The sequence below is a fragment of the Acanthisitta chloris genome, unplaced genomic scaffold, assembly GCF_000695815.1.
Source record: "Acanthisitta chloris isolate BGI_N310 unplaced genomic scaffold, ASM69581v1 scaffold40841, whole genome shotgun sequence".
NCBI classification, from domain to species: domain Eukaryota; kingdom Metazoa; phylum Chordata; class Aves; order Passeriformes; family Acanthisittidae; genus Acanthisitta; species Acanthisitta chloris.
In genome coordinates, this window is record NW_008658414.1 from 1 (window position 1) to 23,322 (window position 23,322).

Here is a 23,322-nt window from a genome sequence, read left to right on the forward strand (position 1 = left end):
GTGATCCGCTGGCAGGTGGTGTCGCGGGGCGATGTGGCCCCTGGGAGGGAAGAGAGCTCCGAACGCCGCTGCGTGTGCTTTCGGCGTTCTAAGAACCCTTCCCAAAAAGGTGCCGCGATTTTGGGGCTGCTCAAACGAAGTCGATTCTTGCAGTGTAACATCATCCCCAGTTTGTAAATAGAGCGCATGTGACCGGGCCGTGCAGATCTGCTGAGCTCATGGTGCTGTCGTTGGGGCCGCGCGGGCTGTGTGTTGTGCGGGCTAACTGTGCTGCTGCTCCTCCAGGTCCTCCATACTCAGCGAGGTCTCCACCCGCTCCAGGTCCAAACTGCCCTCGGGCAAGAACATCCTGGTTTTTGGTAAGTAACACGGGAAGCAGTTGGGTGTTGGTTTGCTGGTTTTCATTTGTTTCAAACAGTGCTGTGAACTAACTGACACATGGGTTGGTTGCAGTCGAGTTATGTAATGGATCTGTGCTCTTCAGGCTTAGAGATTCACTTTCTTTTTGATCTGCAGTGTTAGATTTATCACATATTTAACACACATTTATGTCTGAACAAATGAAATGTGATAGAGAACAACTGTTTAATTCTTATTGTTTCAGTCTTATTGTTATGATCTAGGTCACTAAGTTTAGCTGGAATACTTGCAGAGCAGAAAGCTGTGGTTCAGGAACATACAGGGATGTGGAATACTTGAAAGAGAACAACAAACAGCTGTGATTCGGAAATGTACAAAGCAACTTCTGATTAATTGAGCAAGTTCTGAAAAAGCTCTTCTATGAAGTTAAAAGTAATTCTGAAGGTGTCTCTTTTCCTGTACAAACTTACTGGCAGGTGATGATGGTTCAGGTAAAACCACACTCATGGCTAAAATACAGGGAGCAGAGCATGGCAAGAAAGGAAGAGGACTGGAGTACTTGTATCTGAATATTCACGATGAAGACAGAGATGGTGAGTTCATTTATATGCAATCTCTTGGCTGTAATTAAGTAGCTGACATGCTCATTTAATAACTGTGGTGTCATCAGTGTGTTCTGGGTCACGCCCAGGCTGTGGTTCCAGCAGTATGATGTGTATTTTAGGAGCTGTATCCATTTCTGCAGAGTGAAATGCATTACACAGCCAGTGTGCATTGTCCCTCCTGCCCTTCTCACAGCTTGGCCTGTGCATGAGGAAAAGGTACCCTTGGGCAGCTCCCAGGATCCATTTACTGCTAGGGCAGGTACTTCTGCTGATGTTGACTTTGTAGCAGCTGTAATGCCCTTTGGTGTGGTGCCTGGTAACTGTAGGAAGTAAGTGATACATCCATGAGAACTTAATTCTCAGCATGGATTTCTGGGAGTGGGACTTTGGTGTTTTCTCCTGTGGGCTGTGTGTGGAATTCTTGTTGACTATGGCAGATGTTTTGTTAGAGTTGACTGAGTGAAGAACAGAACTTAAAGTCAGAATTAGTATTTCAGATTGGAGCTTGTCTCTCTGTCCCTTGTCTTTTTGTTGCTGTTGACGATTGCTCATCTCTGCTGTATGGGAGGGAGATGATGACAAGAGACCACTTAATAGCAGGTCTAATAACCAGAATACTCCTGGGTTTGGGAAGTTTGGGGACAGGAAGAGATGGGGAGTGAGTTCATTGTTTTTACTCCTAAATCTGCCTCTGCTTGTCTCATTTTGGGCTAATTGCTGGACTTCTTTGGGTTAGTTTCTGCCTTTGGAAACAGGGAATGAATTACTTCCCTCTGAGTTTTGAGTGCAGAAGAGGGAAGCAATGGTGGTGGTCCATTCCACTTCCTGGAAACAAGTGAACTAGGGAGATCCTACAATGGTATTCTGAAATTGGAAGCAGGAAGGCTTGCTGGAGTGATTAAGTGCCATGTGTGACTGGTTGTTATGGAGATCTGTCCTGCACTCACATGGCAGGAAACTGCCATTGGATACTAAGTTAGGCACAAGGATGAGTGCATTGCCTGTGTCTGCTGTGGCCTCTTAATCTTGCAGTTCCTAAAAAGCTTTTGGGCTGTAATATGAAGTGCTAAGCCAGTCTTGGCTCTTCAGCTTCTAGGTGCAAGTGCTTTCCCATCATGGACAATCTGCTTTAGTGCTGCACAAACACGTGAGGGAAGGGATACCCCTGTGATTAGGAGGGTTAAGACAGCCTTTGTCACCATGCTTCTTGCAATATCAAAGGACATGGTATTATAAGCAGAAAAATGTTTGCTGTGCTGTTTATCCTGATGTTATCTATCAAACCTCAAGTATATCCCTACTTTGGAAATATTTTGGGGCTATTCCTGAGTATCTGAAAGTGATATTTGAGGTGGTTAGGAGAGGCATGTCATAGGAACTCAGGCAGCACTAGCAGGGAAGAAAGAGACCTTTTTGCCTGACTACAGACTCAGCTGGAGAATTCAGGTCTTCATGCATCCCTGTAATGGATGTGTTAGGATCTAATAATTCATCCTTTTTCCTTTCCATCTCATTAGTGTCATCCGCAAGCAAAATAAATAGCAAAGTGGGTCAGGACCTCCCAGCAGGCAAAAATAACACTTCCTTCTCCAGGACAGGTTTGGACCTGGTTTTCAAGCTCTCTGTGTGCTTTGGATGTGTGTATGCTCAGATGCAGCTTTGGGAACAAAGCCTTTATAATTGACCCACAATTCTTGGAAGCCACAGAGAAGCTCAGGACAGGCATTCAGGAGCTCATTATCAGATCTGTGGTTTGAGGGTATCTGCTTCTTGTTATACCCCAACCTAGCCTAGGCCAGAACACAAGTATTTCCAGGGGGGTCAGATCTATACTGCTGACTGAAACTCTGTAGTGGAGTGAGAAGATCTTCTCAACTTGTAAAAGATTTATTTGCTCTCTTTGCCTTTTTCTTCTTCATTTCAGACAAGTGTAGTCTATCCTGGAGAAATACTGTGGTCATAGTGCTGAGTCATTATCTATCTCCCACCTCCCTCTGGAACTCCTAAGGGAAATCTGTGTTGTTTCTTATCCCATCACACCTCGCCCTTCCGTTTTAAGGGATATCTGAACCTGGCTCCTCCCACATTTCCAGTAGAATTTCTCTGGGTTGCTGGATGCATGCCTTAATTTACACTTGCTTTTCTCCTAAAGATTAGATTGGCAATTAAATTGTTCTTTTTAGTTTGTAAGAAAGTGAAACAAATGCACACAAAGCACCTCCTCCTTGATGGGCCCCTGTAGCTCATACAGGTGCCCACTAACTTTTGGGTTTTCCCTGTCTCCTGCTGGTTTCTCTGCAGTGGCCAGTGGCCAGATGCATGTGGCCGCTGTGCTGGTGTTCAGCTGGCCCAAGCCTGGCAGGTGTCTATCATTTAGCATGGCATGCAGGGCTTTGGTCCCCAGGGCTCAGGGGAACCTGGAATCTAAGTCCTCTACTGAAGCTCTGCCTGGAAAGTCTCTTTCCCAGGGTACTATCCCAAATTCTGCCTAGGCGAAGACATTTGTTCAAGAAGAAGTTTGGAGATGCCTGAGAAGCAATGCTGGGAGAGAGAATTCTCCTAAATCCCCAGGCACATACATTATCCTTGGAGCATATGGCTGCTGCTGCATGCATGACACTGTAGTTCCTCTGGGTGAAAGCACTTACAGCACTAGCTGGGAAGTTGGAATATTAACTACCCTTGGAGCTCAGGCCTGAGAGTCCTCTGCTGGTGGAATTTCTCAGGGAGTGTGGCCAGTTGTAATTTTTTGCCTTCCTTTGTGATGAGATGTATTGTGCCTGTGCAGGTTACTGTGCTTTGGAGAACTGAGAAGCTGAATTGGTAAGAGGTAGAAGAGAAGCTCTGCATAATAATGCGTGTTTCTAGAGTAGCTCTCAGAGTCTCTTGCAGTGACAGGGCAGAGTTCCATCAGGGATGTACAGCAGAACAGTAAGTCAGACTGCATCCACTGGCTTTGTGGTGGTACTGTGCAAGTTAGCTTCAGCTATAAACACCACAGAGAACTCTCTGAACTGCCTCAGACTGCAAATGCAGCACAGCTGTCCTGACTCTGCTGGAAAGGTGGAGTCATTCTGCTGTTGCATTCTTACTTGTAACAGAAAAAAAACTTGGGTTTTTGCCTCAGGTTTGGACTGGCCTCAGTCATATCATATGCATATTCCAGTTGAACTGGTTGGTCCAGACTGAGCCAAGTCTTGCTGCTACACTGGTTTCTAATGGGAAAATTGGCTTTTTTTGTCAACATCTTTCAAGTAGTTCGCTTGAAAGTTTTCTCCTTTTTTGCTTTTTTTTTTTTTTTTTTTTTTTGCAGCTTGGGCAAGGGATACCTAATTGCCATTGCAGCTTTTGCATAAATGCAGATGTAGTTGCACAGATCAACCATTGCAATAGAATTCATCAAAGCTGGAAAATATTTTTCATGTCTGAAGGGATAATGGAATAGTGACAGGATTTACAATTGCAGTTTTACCAGCTCTTGTAATAGTCTGTAATAAGCAGCACCTGCTTTTTCAACAGGATCTGGTAATTGCTCTGCTTTGGTGTCTCATGTCATGCCACTGTGAAGGGCCCAGTTAACATTCATGGCTAACTAGGAGCTTGATGTGGTGCTGACAGAGTTGAATTTGCCATCAAGTCCTTGGCAAACTGTGAGCCACCAAGACTGTGTTTTTAATTGTTTTATATTTTAGCAAGTGTAAATCACAAGACATAACTCTTTACCATAAGAAAAAGCTTTCCTTTTCATGCAGTGTTAACGTTCTTTTTAAAGTACATTTTAATGTGAGTGCTAGGCTTCCAGTCTTCCTGGCAAAGTGATAGCTCCAACTGCATTCTAGTTCCACCTGTGTTGTAGTTCCAGTCTGCATTCCAGATGTTGAGCAAAAATGAAGTCCTTAAGTGGGACAAAGGTGTTTAGTAAGCAAACCCTTTGTAACCTTTAGATATTGGCTTTAAAAAGAGACTTAGAAGCAGTGACTTAGGGTTTCTGTTAATTTTTGTTACTTGCCAAGGTGTGGAGGTGTTTTCTGCAAAGTACTCCCACTAAATGCATTAAAGAGAATCCATGACAGTGCTGATGAGAGCTGTGAGCTTTCATAAACTCTAGGTGGACTTAAGTTTGAAAACTCTGGTATATGCTCCAAGGAGACAGTTGTGCACAGACATAGTTCATGTCTATTAATAACCTTTAGCTCATGGAAAGCTCACAGGGTTTGCATTCACTGAGGCTGCTGCTGTGGGGAATGCACCAGGGATGTTCCTAGACTGCAGTGTGAGTCCTGCACAGATGTTTCTTTTACTGTTATGTAATAGGAAACGTGTGAATGTGTTCTGTTTTCCCAAACTGTTACTACACCTTCCTCTGTCCTCAGAGCTTCAACAGCTTTAGACTGGAACATGCAGTGCTGTGAGGATCCCATGGATACCAGTGAGGCAGTGTCCTGGGGGTGGCGGGGGGAGGGAGAGGGAAACAATGGTGGATATGCACAGTGCCTCTCTTAGACACATAACAATTACCACAGCTGTTTACTGGGGGGTAGGTCTGAGTGTGCAGTTGCAAGCAAGGAGATCAGTAACTTACAGGTGTCACTGTTGGCCTGTTTGTGTGGTGGCCGATGTTGGAATGCCTTAGGACAGCCCAGCAGAACTTAAGTAGGAACATAAAAATGCCAAATGAAGACTCACGTGCAGCATCTTGATGTGATCTGTCTGCAACTTGGCTGTGCAGCAATTTTGTCCAAGACCTGATTAAACAGGCAGTGTTGCTATGTCTGTAATCTCTTTTCCTTCCTGATTCCTTAGTCTTTTTTCTGGAGACAGGAAGGATCCTGGTGGATTCCTTCCTAAAATAGAGTTATGACAGCCACAGTAAGTGGATTTATTTTGTGAAGTTGAAAGATTGAGGACAGGAAAGTACAGTGAGGCAGAGTAATTATGAAGCTCAGTAGCTATTCTGAAAATCTGTGTTCTGCAGTGATTGGTTTGCTGGTCCTTGTATTTCGGAATTCACATATCCTGTGTGTAATGCAGGATACTGTTCCTGCTGGATAGCTGTAGGAGAATAGGGAATGCTTAGGAAGAGGTACTAGGAAGAGTCTAGAAGGTAGAAACAATGGAGTTGTTTCTTTTCAGGAGGAAGTCCTGAGGATCATGTAATTATTTCTTTTTTTTTGTTGTTGTTGTTTCAATTTGGACATTGAATTGGTTGTTCAGAGTAGCTGATACATCACTCCTGGATGAGACTTCATTATCAGTTTGTGTATTGCCAGAGCTGAGGTTTGGGGTGAATTGCCAGCTGGTGCCAGCTGTCTGTCCCAGCTGATCCCCCCATCCTGCCCTGCATTCCCACACAAAGTGTCCAGTCACTATCACAACACCTGGGGTGACAAACACAGAAAGCTGAAATACCAGGTGTGTGCCCAGACCTCATCCTGTAAGGAGCCTGCAAGCAGCAGGCAGTGTGAATTAAGGGCAGCAGCACAACCTTGTTGGGTAGGTTGTAAGTTTATCCTGTTTGCTCCTCCCAGTCCTGTGCTACAAACCTAAGCTGCTTATTGCTTGTATCTTGTTTGCAGCTTATTGCTGTTGTGAGATGTCCTTAGTGTGTTAAACAGCTTATGTGTCTGGGAGACACCTCAGGCAGGACTTCCCTGCTGGCCTGGGGCAGTGCCACCTCCTTCTGAGCCTGCAGTTACATGTGTGTCACGTGTGTTCTGGTGCGTGTCACAACTTCAGGAGTGTTTTTAACAACAGTGTTAAAAACCTGTTGTGTCAGTTGTCCTTAGGAAAAGCCCAGGAACAGAAATTAGTTTTTAAAGGAAAATAATTCTGAACCAAGAAACGAAAGTATCTGCTGAGTACTGGAGGCATTTAGTGCACCTCTTTAAAACAGGCAAGGTCTGCTGATAGCTGGGCTCGGGTCTTCCCTTTTACGCTAATGCAGTCACCTGTTCTCTCAGAGGAAGTTGTGCCCTATTGAGTTCCATCTGTGCCTCTTCCTTGCAGATCACACTCGCTGTAATGTGTGGATTCTGGATGGAGACCTGTACCACAAAGGGTTGTTGAAGTTCGCGGTGTCTGCGGAGTCCCTGCAGGACACTCTGGTGGTCTTTGTGGCAGATATGTCTCGACCTTGGACTGTTATGGAGTCTTTACAGAAATGGGCCAGTGTCTTGCAAGAACATATTGATAAGATGAAGATTCCCCCAGAAGAGATGAGACACATGGAGCAGAAGTGTAAGTCTGTGTGCACACATCCATTCTTGTTCGTTTTTAAATCAGCTCCCACAGCATTCTGTTGTAATCGTAGATTTCTGGGGATTACTGTTTTGAGAATGAGTTGGATAAGAATTACTTTAAGTTGTTATTGCAGCTTTAATTCAAATAGACTCTATTAGGCTTTAAACCAACCCTTCTAGTTTTGCTGTGCTAACCAAACATGAGGTGAATTATTGGTCTAACTCCCGTGCAATACTGAGATTTTGATATTTTGATTTAAAAGGGCAATGTTAAAATCTCCATAAAATGACAGATCCACTTTATTTTAAAACAGTGACAAAAGTCAGTAAGGAAGTGAGCTGCCTGAATTCTTCTAGGCCAGTCTCATTCCCACACTGCTGCTCTTCCAGTAGGTCTCTCTGCTCTTGTTTTCCTCAGGGCACAGACTAGGATCCTGGTACAGCTAATGGACTCTCCGTTCAGCCTTTCCTACCCTGTGACACTAGGAATGTTGTATAAATTAACCTTTTTTCCTGGCATATCCGTGACAGAAAGGAATCTGGCACTGCTAGCAGTCATTGCGGCAGTATTGTTTCCTGCAGCTTCTTTTTTTTTTTCCTAAAATAGTTCTGAATGTGTATTGAGAGGTTTTTTTTGTTTTCATATTGAATCACTCCAAAATAAATTCCTCCAGTGGAGAAGACCTTAGCAACAGGCATTGCTTTTCAGGTGAGATGCAGATTCAGACTGATCCTTGTTGGTTGCTGCTTTAGTCCTGGGCCGGTGCCTGGCTGTGCTGCAGTGTGGAAACCTTGCAAGTACTGTCTGGTAGCCCCCTGAAGGTCACTCTAGGGAGCAGAGGGAGCTATTTGGCCTCTGAGCATTCAGGTGTATTTGTAGAGCTGATATCCTTTCTGAATCCTAAATACTCTGTTCCCAAAAGCCTTGTGCCTACAGCACCTGAGCTAGAGTTTAAACTTCATGGCTGAAACCACCCAGGTGTGATCATCAGGTTGTATCAAAAATAAGGGAAAAAATATTTTTAAGCGAAAAGGTTTTGGGGTGTTTGTGTGTGAGAAATGTTTGGGGAATGGGAAATGGAAAGGCAGTTTTAGTGTCAAAATGCAACTGCTAACCTAATTTTCACTTTTCTGAGGCACAGCAAATTTTGTCAATCTGAATAAAGGTGGAGTTTGTGCACTTAAAATTCACTTTTGCAAAGAGAAGTGTTTCAACCTTCACTGAGAGTTTACTCTGGAGGAGCCAGTTACACATACAGCCCTGTCTGAGGGACTTAGAAGACTTTCCAGTGATAGTGTCGTAGAGATTTCTAAACTCAAGTGAAACTCTTTGTTTCTTGGGTGCTCTGATAGAGTGAGGGAAAAGGCAGATTTGAGAGGTGTTGAGTTCCCCCTGTGCAGGACTTCATCCCGTGCTGAACGTAACCCACAGCTCTTGTTGACTCTGGGACAACACTGTCCAGTATTATCCCATTAGCATCACTTAAAGTGCTGTACATTGTTCTTTCTCCATTGCTAAGGGCTTACTAAGAGTTTGCAGAAATGCTGTTGTTATCTGGCCATTCTCCATGGAGTTGGACTTTGGACTGCTTGGCTTTGCTGTCGGGGCTTGTGTGGCCTTTCTCCACCCAGCCCTTGGTCCTGTGTTTGCTGTTTGAGATACTGACTTGGCTTTCCTGGGTGGATGACATCTGGTATATGAAAAAGTTCCATTTTGAGTTGAGAGCTTCCAGAGTGGGAAGCAGGACACACACTTGTAAGCAACAGGCTGCCTTGGAAGCAATGGAATTGTTCAGAATATACCAAGAGCATTGTCTGGCTGCACTCACTCCTGTCACTGAGCTGCTCTGGAAATTCCTTCCTAAAAGCTTGGCTGATGTGAGTTCAAATACATAATGTCAAATGTTATAATTTAAATCAGGCTCAGTTGTGATAAATCATTGTTTAAATAACACACATTTGGATAATTATTGCAGGGAAGAAGTAAATTTGGCCTCCCTGTTTAAGACAGCAGAGCAGAAAAGAACTGTTGGGAATCAAGAACTGCAGAAAGGAGGGATTACCAAGATTACCAGTGTAAAATGTCTATACTCTGATGTCATCTGGAGTGTCTGAAGCTAAAAAATTGAAACATAGTAACATTTTTCTGAAAATTAAGTAGTGTCCCGTTCAAGCTGAATTAGTTTCAGATTCTCTACTGGGTTTTGTTAATTTTTTTTTGTCTGACATACAGCTAAAAGATGTAAGCAATTTAGCTTGTTACTGGAACAGTTCAGCCTAAGAATAACTGAGGATTGCTTTCTCGGTGGTGCTTCCAGTCACTTGCATGACATGAGTGATGCAGCAGTTCTTGTTAGAGTTAGCTTGCAGTAACATGAGAGAGAAACAGTTGGCTGGAACTTTGCTGTCATTTGCTGCGTTAAATGTAAAGTCTAAATAAAAGGCTTTGTACCTAGATAAGTCACAGGTTTGGTAGTAGGTAAATCAGCATACTGTGGCAGAGGTGTGATTTTAATGGCATGTCATCACCTGGTGATAATTTTTCTAATGTAATAGGCCATTCCCAGTACTGAGCCTTACTGATAGGTACCAGAATGTTACTGATTTGTCAGATGAACAGTTGTTGTTCTGGCTTCCTATTTTATGTGCATCCCTTTATGTGCATTTCCTGTTCCAAAACCTGAAACCAAAGTGATTTTCCCCTACTCTTAATAAATACCACATAGAAGGTGATTCCTTAATTATGTGGAGGAAAAAACAGTCCTGACTTGCTAGAAAAAAAGAAAAGATTATATGAGCTGTTTGGGCACACAGGAACTTTGTCCTTTAAAAGCTTGAGAGTGGAGATCGAGTGGGAAGTAGCTGTGGGAGGTAAGGAAAAGGGATTAAATTGCAGTGTGTCAGAGCAATGCTGCAGCCACAGTGAACTTCTTTATCAGCTGCTTAGAGTGCAGTTTGTTCGTGAGGGTAGTACCACAGCACTTGTACAGCTTTACCTGGATTTAACCAGACTAAATTTGGAATGGGAATGGGGTTGAATGAAAGTCTTGAGAAGTGTTTAAGAGCCTAGTGCTAACAGGCACTGACACTTGTTCTGAATTCGAGTGGTTTGTCTGTTCAGGATGCAGTAGTTAGAGGTTCTTACTATAGCTCTTAACTTCTTTTAGCTCTACTAGTTGTTAGTTCAGCAGATGTCTGTGTTAACTGAAGCCAAGTGTTTTATGTAGCATTTCTCACTCTCTAGTCAGGGATTAGATACAGACCACATGCACTATTAGCAATCCACACAACAGTTGGGTTCCACAGGGAAGATTTTCTCTCTCCATGCATGAATCAACCAGAGTGAGGAACAGCCTTGTTGGTGGCTGATCTGTGCTGTTTGGTACTGCTCACTCGGGGAGAGGTGGGAGTCCTGGCTCTCTGGGATTGTGGTCTTCTTTCCCATGCTGCAGAAATTCCTGAGGATGTGCCATCAGAATTCTGAAGTTTCTACATTGCATTTGCTGTTATTTATATTCATAAAATTCTTGGGGCATCTTGAGTGATGGTTTGTGTCATGTAGTGGAGTCTTACTGTTTCAGCAGAGGCTTTTATTTCCCACGTTTGAAGGGGTTTGTGCTAACTGTCTCAGTAAAGAATATATGAAGAAAACCTAGGGAACTAGGTCTGATCATAATGCTGTAGTAAACTCAGAGCAGTATTGCCAAATATTCTGTTACATCTGATTAAGTTAGAGAGGCTTATCTGAAGGATTGTGGGAGATGTGAATGGATTCTTCAAATGCTGTGATAACACTTGTCTTCAGTAGGGTTTTTTTCTCTCCTAGCTAGGAAGAGTCTTGAGTAATAGTGAAGTTAATAAAAGTAAATAAGTACTTCAAAAAAAACACCCTTGCCTAATTAAATCCGCTGGAATTAATTTGCTTTCATGGAATGTGCAGAACGTATAGCGGAACTCTGCGCTGCCGGTGCTGCCTGAAGCAGTGCTGGAGATCAGCCCTGGGAGCGCTGCTGGTTCCTCCCACCAGAAGGCACTGCTGCCCCAGCTTTAAATCCAACCGCATTCCATTGTCCTTGTTTTCTGTTTGCTTGGGCCCTGGGATACCTTGGATTGGTGATTGGAAGCCTTACAGTCTATATTCAGGTCGGGTTTTTGAGCTCTTCTCTGCACTAGAGCTCTCGTCTCCCACAAGAACCATCCGATTTTATACTTCAGTTCCAAACTGTGCATTGTGCAGCTCTGAACAGGAGTGTTTTCCTGATTAGTTTTTCCTCCCACGTGCCCATCCTGCTGCAGAAATGGCTCCTCTCTTGAAAAGGTACAGTGACTTCATTCTGCAGGGTCTGTATTAAACTTCTCTGAGGTTTTCCCACTTCCTAGAGCTCAGCAGTATTGGATGGCCTGCAGTGCATTGCACTTCCTCCCGTCACATGGAGGAGGCACGGAACAACACTCCCTTTGTGGCTGGGCTGGAGATTGGTAGCTGCTAAACTACGTTTATGTTCTCTGTTAACTCTGCAATGAAGCATTGAGGAATGTGCATTTGTACATACTATAGCTCTTCCAGCTAATTTTGATTATTTCCTTATGACTCCCAATTCCACTTGATTTATCTTGCAGTAAGTTTGATGGAGGAGAGTTGTTGTGTTTGAAGGGCCGCAAAGCTTAAGCTTCATCCAGTTCTCATGTTAAGTGAAAAACAAAGTTGGGATTTCTAGTCAGTCATAGATTAATTATTGTTGAAAAATAATTAGTTCCTTTGTTGTGCCTTAAGAAGATCTCTCTCTTCATAGTTATAAAGGAGTTCCAAGAATATGTAGAACCCGAGGAAGGCTACCAAGGATCCCCACAGAGAAGAGGCCCTTCTTCTGGCCAGGAGGACGAACATGTGTCTTTGCCGCTCGGCGAGAACGTGCTGACCCACAACCTTGGTATCCCTGTGCTGGTAGTGTGTACCAAAGTGAGTCTCTGGTGCTGTTTGCTGCTCTGGAAAAGTTGAATTACTTTTGTTTCAGCAGGCCTGTGTTCTGCAGGCATGCAGGGTAGATTCTGGAGCAATAGGAAAGGAGTTTGTTTCACAAGTAGCTTCTGCTGTCAGTGTCAGTTTTGACTTCTACAGTATAGTGCTAACCTTATCAATGTTAATCACTCTAGCTTTTGATTTATTGCTGGCATTTTAAACCCAAAGGCTCAAAGTAAATGTGTGTGTAATATTGAAGAAGATCTCTTAAGATGTGCTGGGATGCAATGACTGGGTGTTTCTGGTTTTCCTCCCTTTCTTGCAGTGTGATGCAGTGAGTGTACTAGAGAAGGAACATGATTACAGAGAAGAACACTTTGATTTCATTCAGTCACACATTCGTAGATTCTGCTTACAGTGTATCCTTTCCTGTGCTGATGAGATTTGCTGTGATCTGGGAGCAAGAAAATACCTTTTAATGTTGAACTGCACATAAAGTTAACTCAAGAAATTGCACTTCAGGATTTCTTGGTATTCAGTTATTGGCTGCGTAGCATTTGTTGTTTTGAAAATGTTGTAAGATGTATAAAACTTTTATAGTTTTAAAATTGTGCAGGGGATTTGTTTCTTTACAGAGAGTTTGTGTTACATTTTGGGAAGTGGTTTTTCTTGCTTTTCCCCTCAGAATTTGCAGTTTCCCTGTAAGCTGGAGATCTCAGCTGTCTCAAGGTTTTGACATTAAAAAAGTGAAGTGCCTGGGAGGGTAGATGAGTTATGATACTTTTCTTTGACATACACAGAAGTTGTGTCTTGTTACGTCCCTTCCTCTCCCTGAATACTGAATGGCTCCAGGTTTTACCTTGAACTACTTCTCAAAACTTGGTCTAGCAGATGTCTGTTAACTCCTGTTTGAAACTCTTGCTGTAATTTAGAAACTGTATCTTACATAATTTTTCTTAACTAGATGCTCAGATGGGGCTGCCTTGATTTATACATCAGTTAAGGAGGAGAAGAACCTTGATCTGTTGTATAAGTACATTGTACATAAAACATATGGTTTTCAGTTTACCACACCTGCCTTAGTGGTAGAGAAGGATGCAGTTTTTATGTAAGTCAGTGTACAATGCTGTCTGATTGTTTTCTGTTAAATGTTTCATGTAACATGGATATAAAAATAACTTGAGTGGTTTGTGTTGTTCAGAAGCTGAGTGTGTGTCATGTGAAACCCCCAGTTAAAGTGCTCATCACTTGGGTTACTTGACTCAGAGTATACCCTTCGAGCCTTTGTGTCTTTGGAATTAGGACTGACCTGTAAGAAAAGTTTAAGTAGAGGGCAGTAAGCAAATGGTCTCTGTAGAAGTTTTTGTGACTGAAAAGGCAAAGCTTTCCTCATCCTTTTTGCAGACCTGCTGGTTGGGACAACGAGAAGAAAATTGCCATTTTACATGAAAACTTCACAACAGTAAAACCAGAGGATGCATATGAGGACTTCATTGTAAAACCTCCTGTAAGAAAGGTAAAAAAGAGTAAACTCTTCCCTGCACCCCAACAAATTAGTGCAGTTTGCTTTAATGGCTACTAATGACTGTTAGTATTGGAGACCTCCAAATAGTAATGTAACTTTGTTTAAATCCAGATGTACAAAACATCCATCAGGCTTTCATTTTCTGGTTGTTTAGAACACTGCAAGCAGACACAAACCATTCACCTTACTGAATGAAAGGCAGTGCAGAAATAACCATTTGACATTACAGTATTTTTGTATGTGAGGCAGAAACACTTCCAGGAAATGAAGAAGCTGTTGTAGGACACACGTGTGGCACTTAGGCTGCCATGTACAGGCAAAGCAAGGGAATCTCAGGTCTTTGAAGAGACACCTCAACTCTCTTTAATCTCAGCTGCTGATGAGATTAATTTCTAACCTTAAAAATATGTATGTGGCTACTTACTTACCAAGTACTTATCTTCCTGCTGCCACCAGTGTTAGTCTGCCCCAAGATTTTTTATCTCACAGGACTTTTTTAGTGACAAATTCTTCAATGTTGTTATTTTTTTAAATGTGAAAGAGCAGTTTAAAAGACAAGTAAAGAATGACCTTGAAGTTTTGCCTGTCTCTCTTTGCTTTTGACGACCAAAACATAAAAACCAGGTACAGTAATTCCAGTTTTTACTTGTAGTAACAAACTGTTTTGTTCAACAGTTAGTCCATGACAAGGAGCTTGCAGCAGAAGATGAGCAAGTATTTCTTATGAAGCAGCAGGTAAGGATGGAAGAATGTAAGATTTCACTTTCAGTTCTCCGTGGCTCCTGCCTTCAGTTTTTCATTCCTCATTTAACTCACTTTGTAGCTGCTTTTCAGCTTTGCAAATTCAGTTGTAACTGCAAAGTAAGACTTTATTTTAACAAGTACAGGTAGGAAATATAGCCACTTACCTTGGATAGTTGAAGGGAAGATATGTTGAGAACAGAAATTGTTTACATGTCAGAGGAGAGGAAGATAATTTGGAGTTTGACCACATAGTTGTATTGATCTATAAAATATAAATACTTTTCAAACCTAACGTCTGAGCATTGCAGTTTCCTTCAGCCTTGAGGCTTGAAAGACTTTCAGATGTCAAATTTGGCTGTGCTGTAACTTACTTTCTGTACTGCTCTATTGTTTAAAAGGCATTAATACTTTGCTGTACAGTTGATGGTAAATCTCCCAGAGGTCACAAACTGGAGTGCCTGGGGCTCTGGCTCAGAGTTCTGGATTGGCTGTGTCAGGCAAAGGACCAAACTTACTTACTCATTGCAGCTCAGTCCTCTAGTGCCAGAGACTGGAAGTATATAAATATCAAACAGAAATCCTGTAAATATCAGGGAAAAAAGCAAATAAATTAATAGTTAGTCATTTTGTTCCTTTATATTTTCTGGGCTGCATGTAATGTTCTCTGTGTGTTGTTTTTGCAGTCATTCCTTGCCAAACAGCCAGCAACGCCTACGAGAGCATCCGTAAGTAGATCCAAGGAAAGGAGTGGGAGGTGTTTTGTTTCTTTCTAGGGAAGAGGGAATGATTCTAACCTGTAGAGGTTCATTTTTTAATGCAAGTGTAGCCTACATAATCTCCCCAAATTGCAGAAAGTAAATAAATATTAGAGCAATAGTTTTAAATGTTGCTTAGAAATGACTTCGTTCTAATTCACTGTGGAAACAGAAATACCTGTTGGCTATTGAACTGAAAATTTCCCACAGTGGTTCAGCCTTTCTTTCAGGGGAGGCATATCCCCAAATAACTGGTGGTGTGGTTGGCTGGTTGTTTTCTCTCCCTGCTGTGCCTCACTACAGTACTAATAGAGCAGTTGAAAAAGTAATTTGTGTGTAATGTTACATTTGCTTTATATAACTAATCTGTTTAAGTTCTCCTCTGATTTGTGTGATTTGGACTTTTTCTTTTTTTTTCTAGGAATCTCCTGCAAGAGGCCCTGCAGGATCCCCAAGAACTCAAGGCAGAGCTGGTCCTGCCAATGTACCCAGTGCCTCACCCATAACATCAGTTAAGAAACCAGATCCAAATATTAAAAGTATGAATAAGCATTTTACTGTTTCCCTTAAAAAATAATCTTCTTTTGTAGAAAGATGTGTGAATTTATTCACTAACGATATAGTTAGTTCAATAACAGAAATGAATCTATGATGTAATTCAGGTTGGATTTGTTTTCCATCATTCCGATGACTTGCAGCGAGTTCTGTTGCTGCCAAGCAGTCAGGCAGAGCTCAGATACATTGTCACTTCCTTAAGTTGCCTAAATACTTTGTTATGCACCGGTTGGGTTACTGGAGTGGAGTCTGCTTTGAATTGCACAGAGTCTTATACTTCATATCACTTACTCTGGAATGCACAAGGAGACCTGTTCTCCTCGACCCTCCCGAGGATGTCATTTTCTGCAGCAAGGTGAAGTGACTTGGCAGGGAGCCCCTTTCCTCTGCCTCAGCCCCAGCCTGCAGCCCCGTGTTACTGAGGGGTTTCTTTGCTCTCAGGGCAATAAGAACATTGCCAAGGCCAGTGCTGTTCGTTGTGCCCTGTGGTGCCACACCTCACCCAAGGGAGGGGGGGAAATGCACTCCTGGGTCCTGGCCTGTTGCTGCATTGCCAAGTTCTGAATCATGAAAGGCACCGTGGCATGAAAGGCTGCACTGAAACCTCTGTGCAGTGTGTAATGGGCTTGTCAGCATTTTGAGTTGCACATACTTAATACTTGTGTTCTTGGCCTCTGCATCTAGAAATAAACCAAAAGCATACAAATACTTAGGTTCTGTGACCCTCCTCCATCAGTCCAGGAAAGCACTAATTCTTTCACTCTGACTTTGCCAGAGCAAGGACAGACTCTCATGTTTGAGGTTTATTTCCTTGATTAGCAAGGGACTTGTATGTACGTATGCATAAATAACTTCTATTATTTACCATCCCTAAGTGTTCTGTGTGATTTATCTGCTTGTTTTTTATTTAGACAATGCTGCAAGTGAAGGTGTCTTGGCTAGTTTCTTTAACAGCCTCTTGAGCAAAAAGACTGGCTCTCCTGGAAGTCCTGGTGCTGGAGGAGTGCAAAGTACAGCCAAGAAATCAGGTATTGCACTTGTCATTGCAGCTTGTTCAGCATGTTTTTAATATTTTATTTGGTGTAACTGGGAGTATCTCCTATTCTGGTGGGTAAAGTGACAGACCTTGACAGATGACAGTGCCAAAATGTGCAGTCTTGGAGAAGGAACTAAACTACTGCAACTTCCCAACTCCAGAGCTTCTGCTAAGCCTCTTAGAACTTGATTCTTCTAGTGAAGCGATGCTGCTGGGATAGCAATAACATTTGAGTCTTGATCATACTCAGAAAGTGCTAATTTCTTTTTCAGCTCTAGAATTCCTTCCTTTCTTGACACTTCAGGTTTATTGGCTTTGGACTGGAGTTAGCAGCCAAACTATTGCAAAGTGCCCAGAGTTCAATTTGAAATCAATTACTTGTTATGAAGTAATGCTTGAAGTTATCCTTTCATTAATTATGTAGCATTTCATTGTGATCCCACACAGCATATAACACCGAGCAAGGGAATTCATGCTGTGTAACATGCCTGTGACTGCTTTCTGTGATGTTTGCTGATAAGTGAGTGCACCAGTTTGGGTGAAGATGAAAGCAGCTTGTGAGGATACTTGATGCCAGCTCAGACCTCAGGGCTGTGAAATTGCACCTGATACTAGACATTTACTGCTTTGTTGTTTAATTGTTTCTTTTTGATGTTGGCATTGCCATCACACTGAAAGTTCAGGAGCTGCCCTTCCAGAATCCTTTCACTACTGAATTACTGACACACTAATTCTGATCTCAGGCTTGTGCAATCCTGGAAACTTTAATAGAGATGCCAAACCCACAGTTCTTGTGCTGAAGGAGGAGTGTAAGGCCCAGACGTCCTGAACTGGGAATGAAAATCTTTGATGCCAACCACACTGGTGGTGCTGTCAGTCAGAGGACCAGAGCAGTTTTTGGATACTGGAACTGAAACTATTCCTGGAGAGGGAAAGGAAGGATCTTTTTTCTTTAATTGGGAAGGGTTGGATATGGCATTCCATGCTCTGAAAGCTCAAAAGTGGCTTCAGTTTGACTTAGAACAAGTCAGGAGTGTTTTGTTTAGCATGATGAGTTCTGAATTTATCTTTATTATATTTATTTATTAAAAATAACTTCTGCATTTTTATTTACAGACTATTATTGTATTTGTGTTATAAAAATACTTCATTAATTTTTTGTTAATCCAAAATGCTTCAGTGAAATACTGGAAGGTGTCCTTGCCTCACTAAGGGCAGCCTCATGTGCTACTGACCACAGTGTCACATTAACTGTTTCTACAGGACTAGAACTAGAAATACTTTTTAGATATTGTTTAATCCATGCTTTTTATCTGGAGCAGAATCAGTGAGGGATGCCTGGATAGTGATTAAAAGGCAAACAAACCCTGAAATAGAAGCCTTAATGTCATCTCTGCAGGAAGCTTATTCCAGTACTTAATTTCTTAGTTATTTTTTCTCTTGTACAGTCAGTGATTCTTAGTCCCAGTCCTGTTTGTCTCATTTGTCTGGAGCTGGAGATCAGTGCTGCAAAGACAAAGGGGCTACAGTCTTCTGCATTTGAAACCTATTCCCCTTTTGCTGTGACTTTTATCTGGACCACAAAAATAGACTTGAGTGCAGGACATGTTTTTATGGCTCTGATAGTTCCTGCTGTTCTCCTTTGGCCTGTGCTCAGGTGACCAGCTCAGAGATGAATGCTGTGTCAGACAGGGCTTTGTCTGCCCTAAGTGGGGTGACTTAATCTGGGCTGCAGACTGTGCTTCTGTTTAGATGTCTCAGCGTGGCACTAGGGTTTGGTCAGGCAAAACCCTATGTGCGACTGATTGGGAGTTTTTAGAGCAATTCAGCCAGTTTGACACATTTTCTGCCTCCTGGTTTCTAGTCTGGACCAATTACCTTAGTGTTTCAAAAGGTTCTATGTTTGCTGATCATTGATTTCCATTCTATCATTATGCACCACTTGGATACTTTATATAAATAACTTTTTCCCTCCAATCCTGTCTTTCAATATCCTGTTGTCCCTCCAGCAATGCTTGCCTACATGTCTGATCTCTTCAGCAGCTGGGCAGGGTGGATTGCTCAATAACAGTATGGACTGGCACTGTGGATAACTATGGGTGATTTTATTAATTAGAATACATTAATTTTCTCTGAAATACCAAGACTGTTTTTTCTTTTTCAAGTTAATTTATGTGAAGGTTATGTGAGATGTGATATCAACCACTTCTCCCTTCTCCACAGGACCTGTTATCCTGTCATAGACAGAAATTTGGGTGTCTTGGCAGAGCTCGTAGGTAACAGATCTGTGTTGGTTGTGCTCATAGGCTGTTTGTAAGCACCTAAAACATAATGGCAATTTCTGGAAAATCACTAGAGTCAACACTAACTAGTCTGTAATGGGCTTTCCTCTCTCCTCTTTCAGTGCTGTAGAACATCATGTGCCTTTCAGGAGTTTCAAAGATAACAAATGCCTATGTGTACCCTTTTTCCTTGTGTCAGTATTAACTTCTAATGGAAATAGATCATTTGTCTCCTGAAACATCTAGAGAGAGAAATCACACATCCTTTCTTAACTTTCTTGAGTTTGTTAGACTAAATTAGACAAGTTCTCTTCTAGTCTTCTGCTAGAGGTTGAGCTCTGTTTTCACTACTAGTTTCTTCATTAATTCTCGTCATTGGCTTTTCTCGAACACGAGTGGTTAGCTGTGTGCAGCCCTCCAGGTTATCTCATTGTAGTGCCTGGTGCAGCAGTTTCTTTCTTGGGTGGAAGTACTTCTCCTGAATGATCCTAAGGTCACAGTTGGCTTTTCTTGGCTGCATCCAGTTGGCAGCTCACACTCGTTCCCTGACTTTGGGAACAGAACAATCAGCTCTGGCTCACAGGAGAATGTGCCTGTCCCTTGTCAGCTGGTGTGCTCACACCTTACCTGCAGCCAGTATAAGATTAAACTTTCCTGAGAAGGTAAGGGCTCCCAATGTTGGTGTCTGAAAAGCTCTTGTTGAGTGTGAGGCAGCTGGTGCTGGTAGAATAGAACTGATGACTTGTTCCTTCGAGGAAGAGTTGAGGAGGACATCCTGGAGAAAGCCTTATTTACATCAGCACCCTCTTTGTGAGTGAAGGTACTGAAATCATCTTGGTAGGCATTTGAAATGTCTACACTGTTTAGAGAGCCTTAAGTTTTCAGGAGTTTGATGCCAGAAATACTGAGCTTTAAAGAGATCCTCTGTTTGTGTCACCGCTATGAATGTGCTGTGGTTGAAATGTTGAGACTGTGTCACAAGATGAGATGAGAGACACATCACTGGTCAGCCTAACTGATTGATCAGTTTGTGCTGTGTTAGTTCTTACCTGAGAGCACTCTCCCATATGGGCAGGTGCTGCAGTGTCCTGTCCATTTTTCATACTGTATAATTCCTCTTGTTTGCCTTTATGTTTCTGGCATCTCTGTCTTTGATGTCTAGACCATGAGATTTCAAAGAACTCCAACTGGTGGTTTCTGTGGTGGATTATTTTTCTTCACATGAGCTTCTCGACCTACGAGGTTATTTCATTTACATTCACAAGAAGATTCTTGCAAATTCTGAGGTTGTCTTCACCCTGTGTTCCTGTGCAGTAGATACAGAACTCGGGTTCCCTGCTCCTGCTCTGATCCAGCAAGGATGCATGTAGTTGTACAGAACATCTTACTGGCCATTTTCATCCTTGACAAGATTTTTGTAGGCAAACTGAAAGCAGCTGTCACTCTAACTCATAACCGAGGGGAGATTTTTGTTTTCTTAGAAACAGCTCTTTGTATTTACTCTGCTCTGAAACGTGCTCACCTGTGGTGGTGGGAAGGGAGTGTGTTATCCTGTGTATCCCTGAGCAGCCTGGCAATGATTTTCCTCTTCAGTATGAAGTATTGGCAGGAGACAACTGCTTGGTGTTATTTTGGAGGCTTGAGCATACAAAGTTTTTGTTTGGATGTAGTTTTGTTCAAGCAGGAATTTTGTGTGGGTTTCATTGTTTTAGGGCTGTTAAGGTACCTTTTCTAACTCCAAGGTGCCACTGGTCTGCACAAAGTGGTTTGTGGTTTAAGTTATGTTACAGTTGATGTACTAATTCTTAAACTCTGCTTAAGTACTCATACTTTGAGTAGATGCTATTAAGAGTGCTGTGGCTTATGACTAGTGCTCAAGTGTAAAACCTTTGTAGTGAGTAAAGGTAACCTTTTAACTTGGTTATGTCTTTGTACGTTGGAAAAAACCACTTAAATCTCTAACAGTCAAATTTTGCCTTCTTAATGTTTTCAGCATGTACCCTGGAAAACATCCACCTAATATTTCACACACATTTGAGCTGGAAAACAGATGCTTGTTAAATTCTTTGGCTATGTAAGGAAGCTGTACATGGTTATATAATCTACTTTTTGTCTAAAAATACAGCTTTTTCATCTGCAATGCTTGTATGCTCCACACATTAGGGTATAGTGTTCCAGTTGGAGTGATGAATTTGTCTGTGGGTTTATAATTTTCAGAATGAGGGAATGAAGCTGATGGCTCAGTTAAGGAACTGCTCAAAAGTTTGGAGTCTAACATAAAAATGTCAGATATGCCTTTCCATGGAATACTTGAGCGTGTCTGTTTCCAATTGAAGTCGTTCTTTGAAGGGACTGCTCAGACATATTCCATGAGTATGCAGTTCATGTCCCCTTTCTTAGGGGAAACATTGTCTGCAGATACAACAGTTCTTCCTGTTAGTTGTTGATACAAAAATGCAGTAAGTACAATGTGACTGTTTATAGCAGGTGCTCACCATACCCATGGGTGAAAGGCTCTGTCTGAACCAAGTTCTTGCTGTCAGTGCTAATAATAGACTCCTGCACAGTTGATTTTGATGGAAAATTCTAAATGTGGTTGTTTATAAACTGTTAGCTGCTGTAAAACATATTTCAGGTATTTCAGTGCTTTATGTGGATGTATAATTCAGCATTTCATCTCTTGAAAGTGAATCAAACCTCGGGATTTGTCAGTTTTTACCCAGGCAGTGCCTGCATTGTGCCAGGCTCCTTGGGCCTGGGGAGGTGACACAGTGATATGCAATTCAGTGATGTGTTGTCATATAAAAGTGATTCTATGAATACTTGTACTCATTGGTTAAAATTCCATTGAAATTTGATGGCTTTAACCATGTCCTTTTTGTTTTCAGGACAAAAAACAGTTTTGGCAAATGCTCAGGAGGAGCTGGACAGGATCACCCGCAAGCCAGAGCCTCTGGTAACAACAAACTCTCCTCCAACAGAGAACGAGGCTTGATAGTGCAAACAACTGCATATGTAAATGACCAAATAACTATGTATAGTGATCTGATAAGACCAGGAATTTTCTGCTATGGCAGATGCTATCAGTTTTCTTGGGGCAGGGGAAATGAGCTTACTCCATCATTGCCTTGTCCCAGTACGAAGTGCACATTCAGGAAGTTTGCATATAAATCCCTCTGTATAAGATAACCATTTAGAGTTTATATAGGGCAATTCTTTTGGTTTGGAGGTAAAGCAGGTGCAGCTGCATTTCCTGTGGGGAAGAACACAGAGAAGCAAAATGGAGAATTGTTTTTGAAGTACTACTGACTGCAACGAGGCAAGGAGAACTTGAAATCCTCTTTCAGAGCTACTGGAATTGGCTATTTGTATGTTTGCAAATGCATTATATCCTTGGAGTGGTGGTGGTGGTGGTGGAACAGCATTAATTAGGGGGAAGAAGCCTAGGTAGGGAATGGAGCCCTGAAAGGGGAAACAGATTCGGGACAGCAAGAAACTAGAATGTTGGATTGACTGGAGAGGAGCAATGTGGTTCAGTCCTGTGTCTCACACGGGGTCAACAGTCACTGTTGTAAAAGACTACTTTACATTGGAGAATTCCAGGCCAAACACTAAGCACCATGGGAATTTATTCTTGTTATAAACCTTGTTTTAATTTTTAAAGAAGTCTTACGAGTGTGGATGCCCTTTCTGGTGTAGCTGACAAAGGGAGAAACTAAACTTGTTTAGATCCAAGTGCCTGGCACAGTGTGTGATGTGTCTTTAGAAGGTGCTTGAACTTATTGTGCACTGTAGTACAAACAGTCACTGTTTGGTTTTATTTTAAAAACAGTAGTATGGCAATTTGTATTTAATTTTCAATCCTGTTTTCTGATAGCTTCTGCCTTTTTTTGTGCCCAGAGGTTAACCTGTGAGCAACGCTGGGGGACGGATTATTTGCCCAGAATGAAATGTGCTACACAACACTCTCAGTATTTTTTTTTTTCTTACTTTTTTTTTTTGTAAGTAAATGTTAGCTACCAAGCTAAAATTGTGATTCCTGCCTTACACCTGTGGAGGTTTTTAAAAAAAACTTTCAAGGCCCTAGCTCCAGCCACACTGCTGCTGGCGCAGCCAGCCCCAGCTCTGGAGGTAACCTGCCAAGTATGAATGTGCACACGATGGACATACTCAATCAGTTGCTCTGTGTTTCCTTTACTGTAGCATTTCATTTGGAAAGGTGGGTTGTGGTTGTCCCCAGTGCTCTCCCAGAGCTCTGTCC

The 23,322-nt window shown here is 42.2% G+C and overlaps 1 protein-coding gene across 1 annotated transcript; it reads left to right on the plus strand.

Moving 5' to 3' along the window:
• Nucleotides 1-285: 285 nt before the first annotated feature.
• Nucleotides 286-22,719, plus strand: DYNC1LI2 (dynein, cytoplasmic 1, light intermediate chain 2; the record flags this gene model as incomplete). The annotated part of the gene is made up of 12 exons (XM_009085082.1): nt 286-359; nt 837-953; nt 6,972-7,202; nt 11,998-12,164; nt 12,490-12,583; nt 13,137-13,272; nt 13,569-13,680; nt 14,365-14,424; nt 15,117-15,158; nt 15,610-15,727; nt 16,655-16,771; nt 21,950-22,719. Coding segments are annotated over 12 exons (1,375 nt in total), but the record flags the coding sequence as incomplete, so codon positions are not given.
• Between the last annotated feature and the right edge of the window lie 603 nt (nt 22,720-23,322).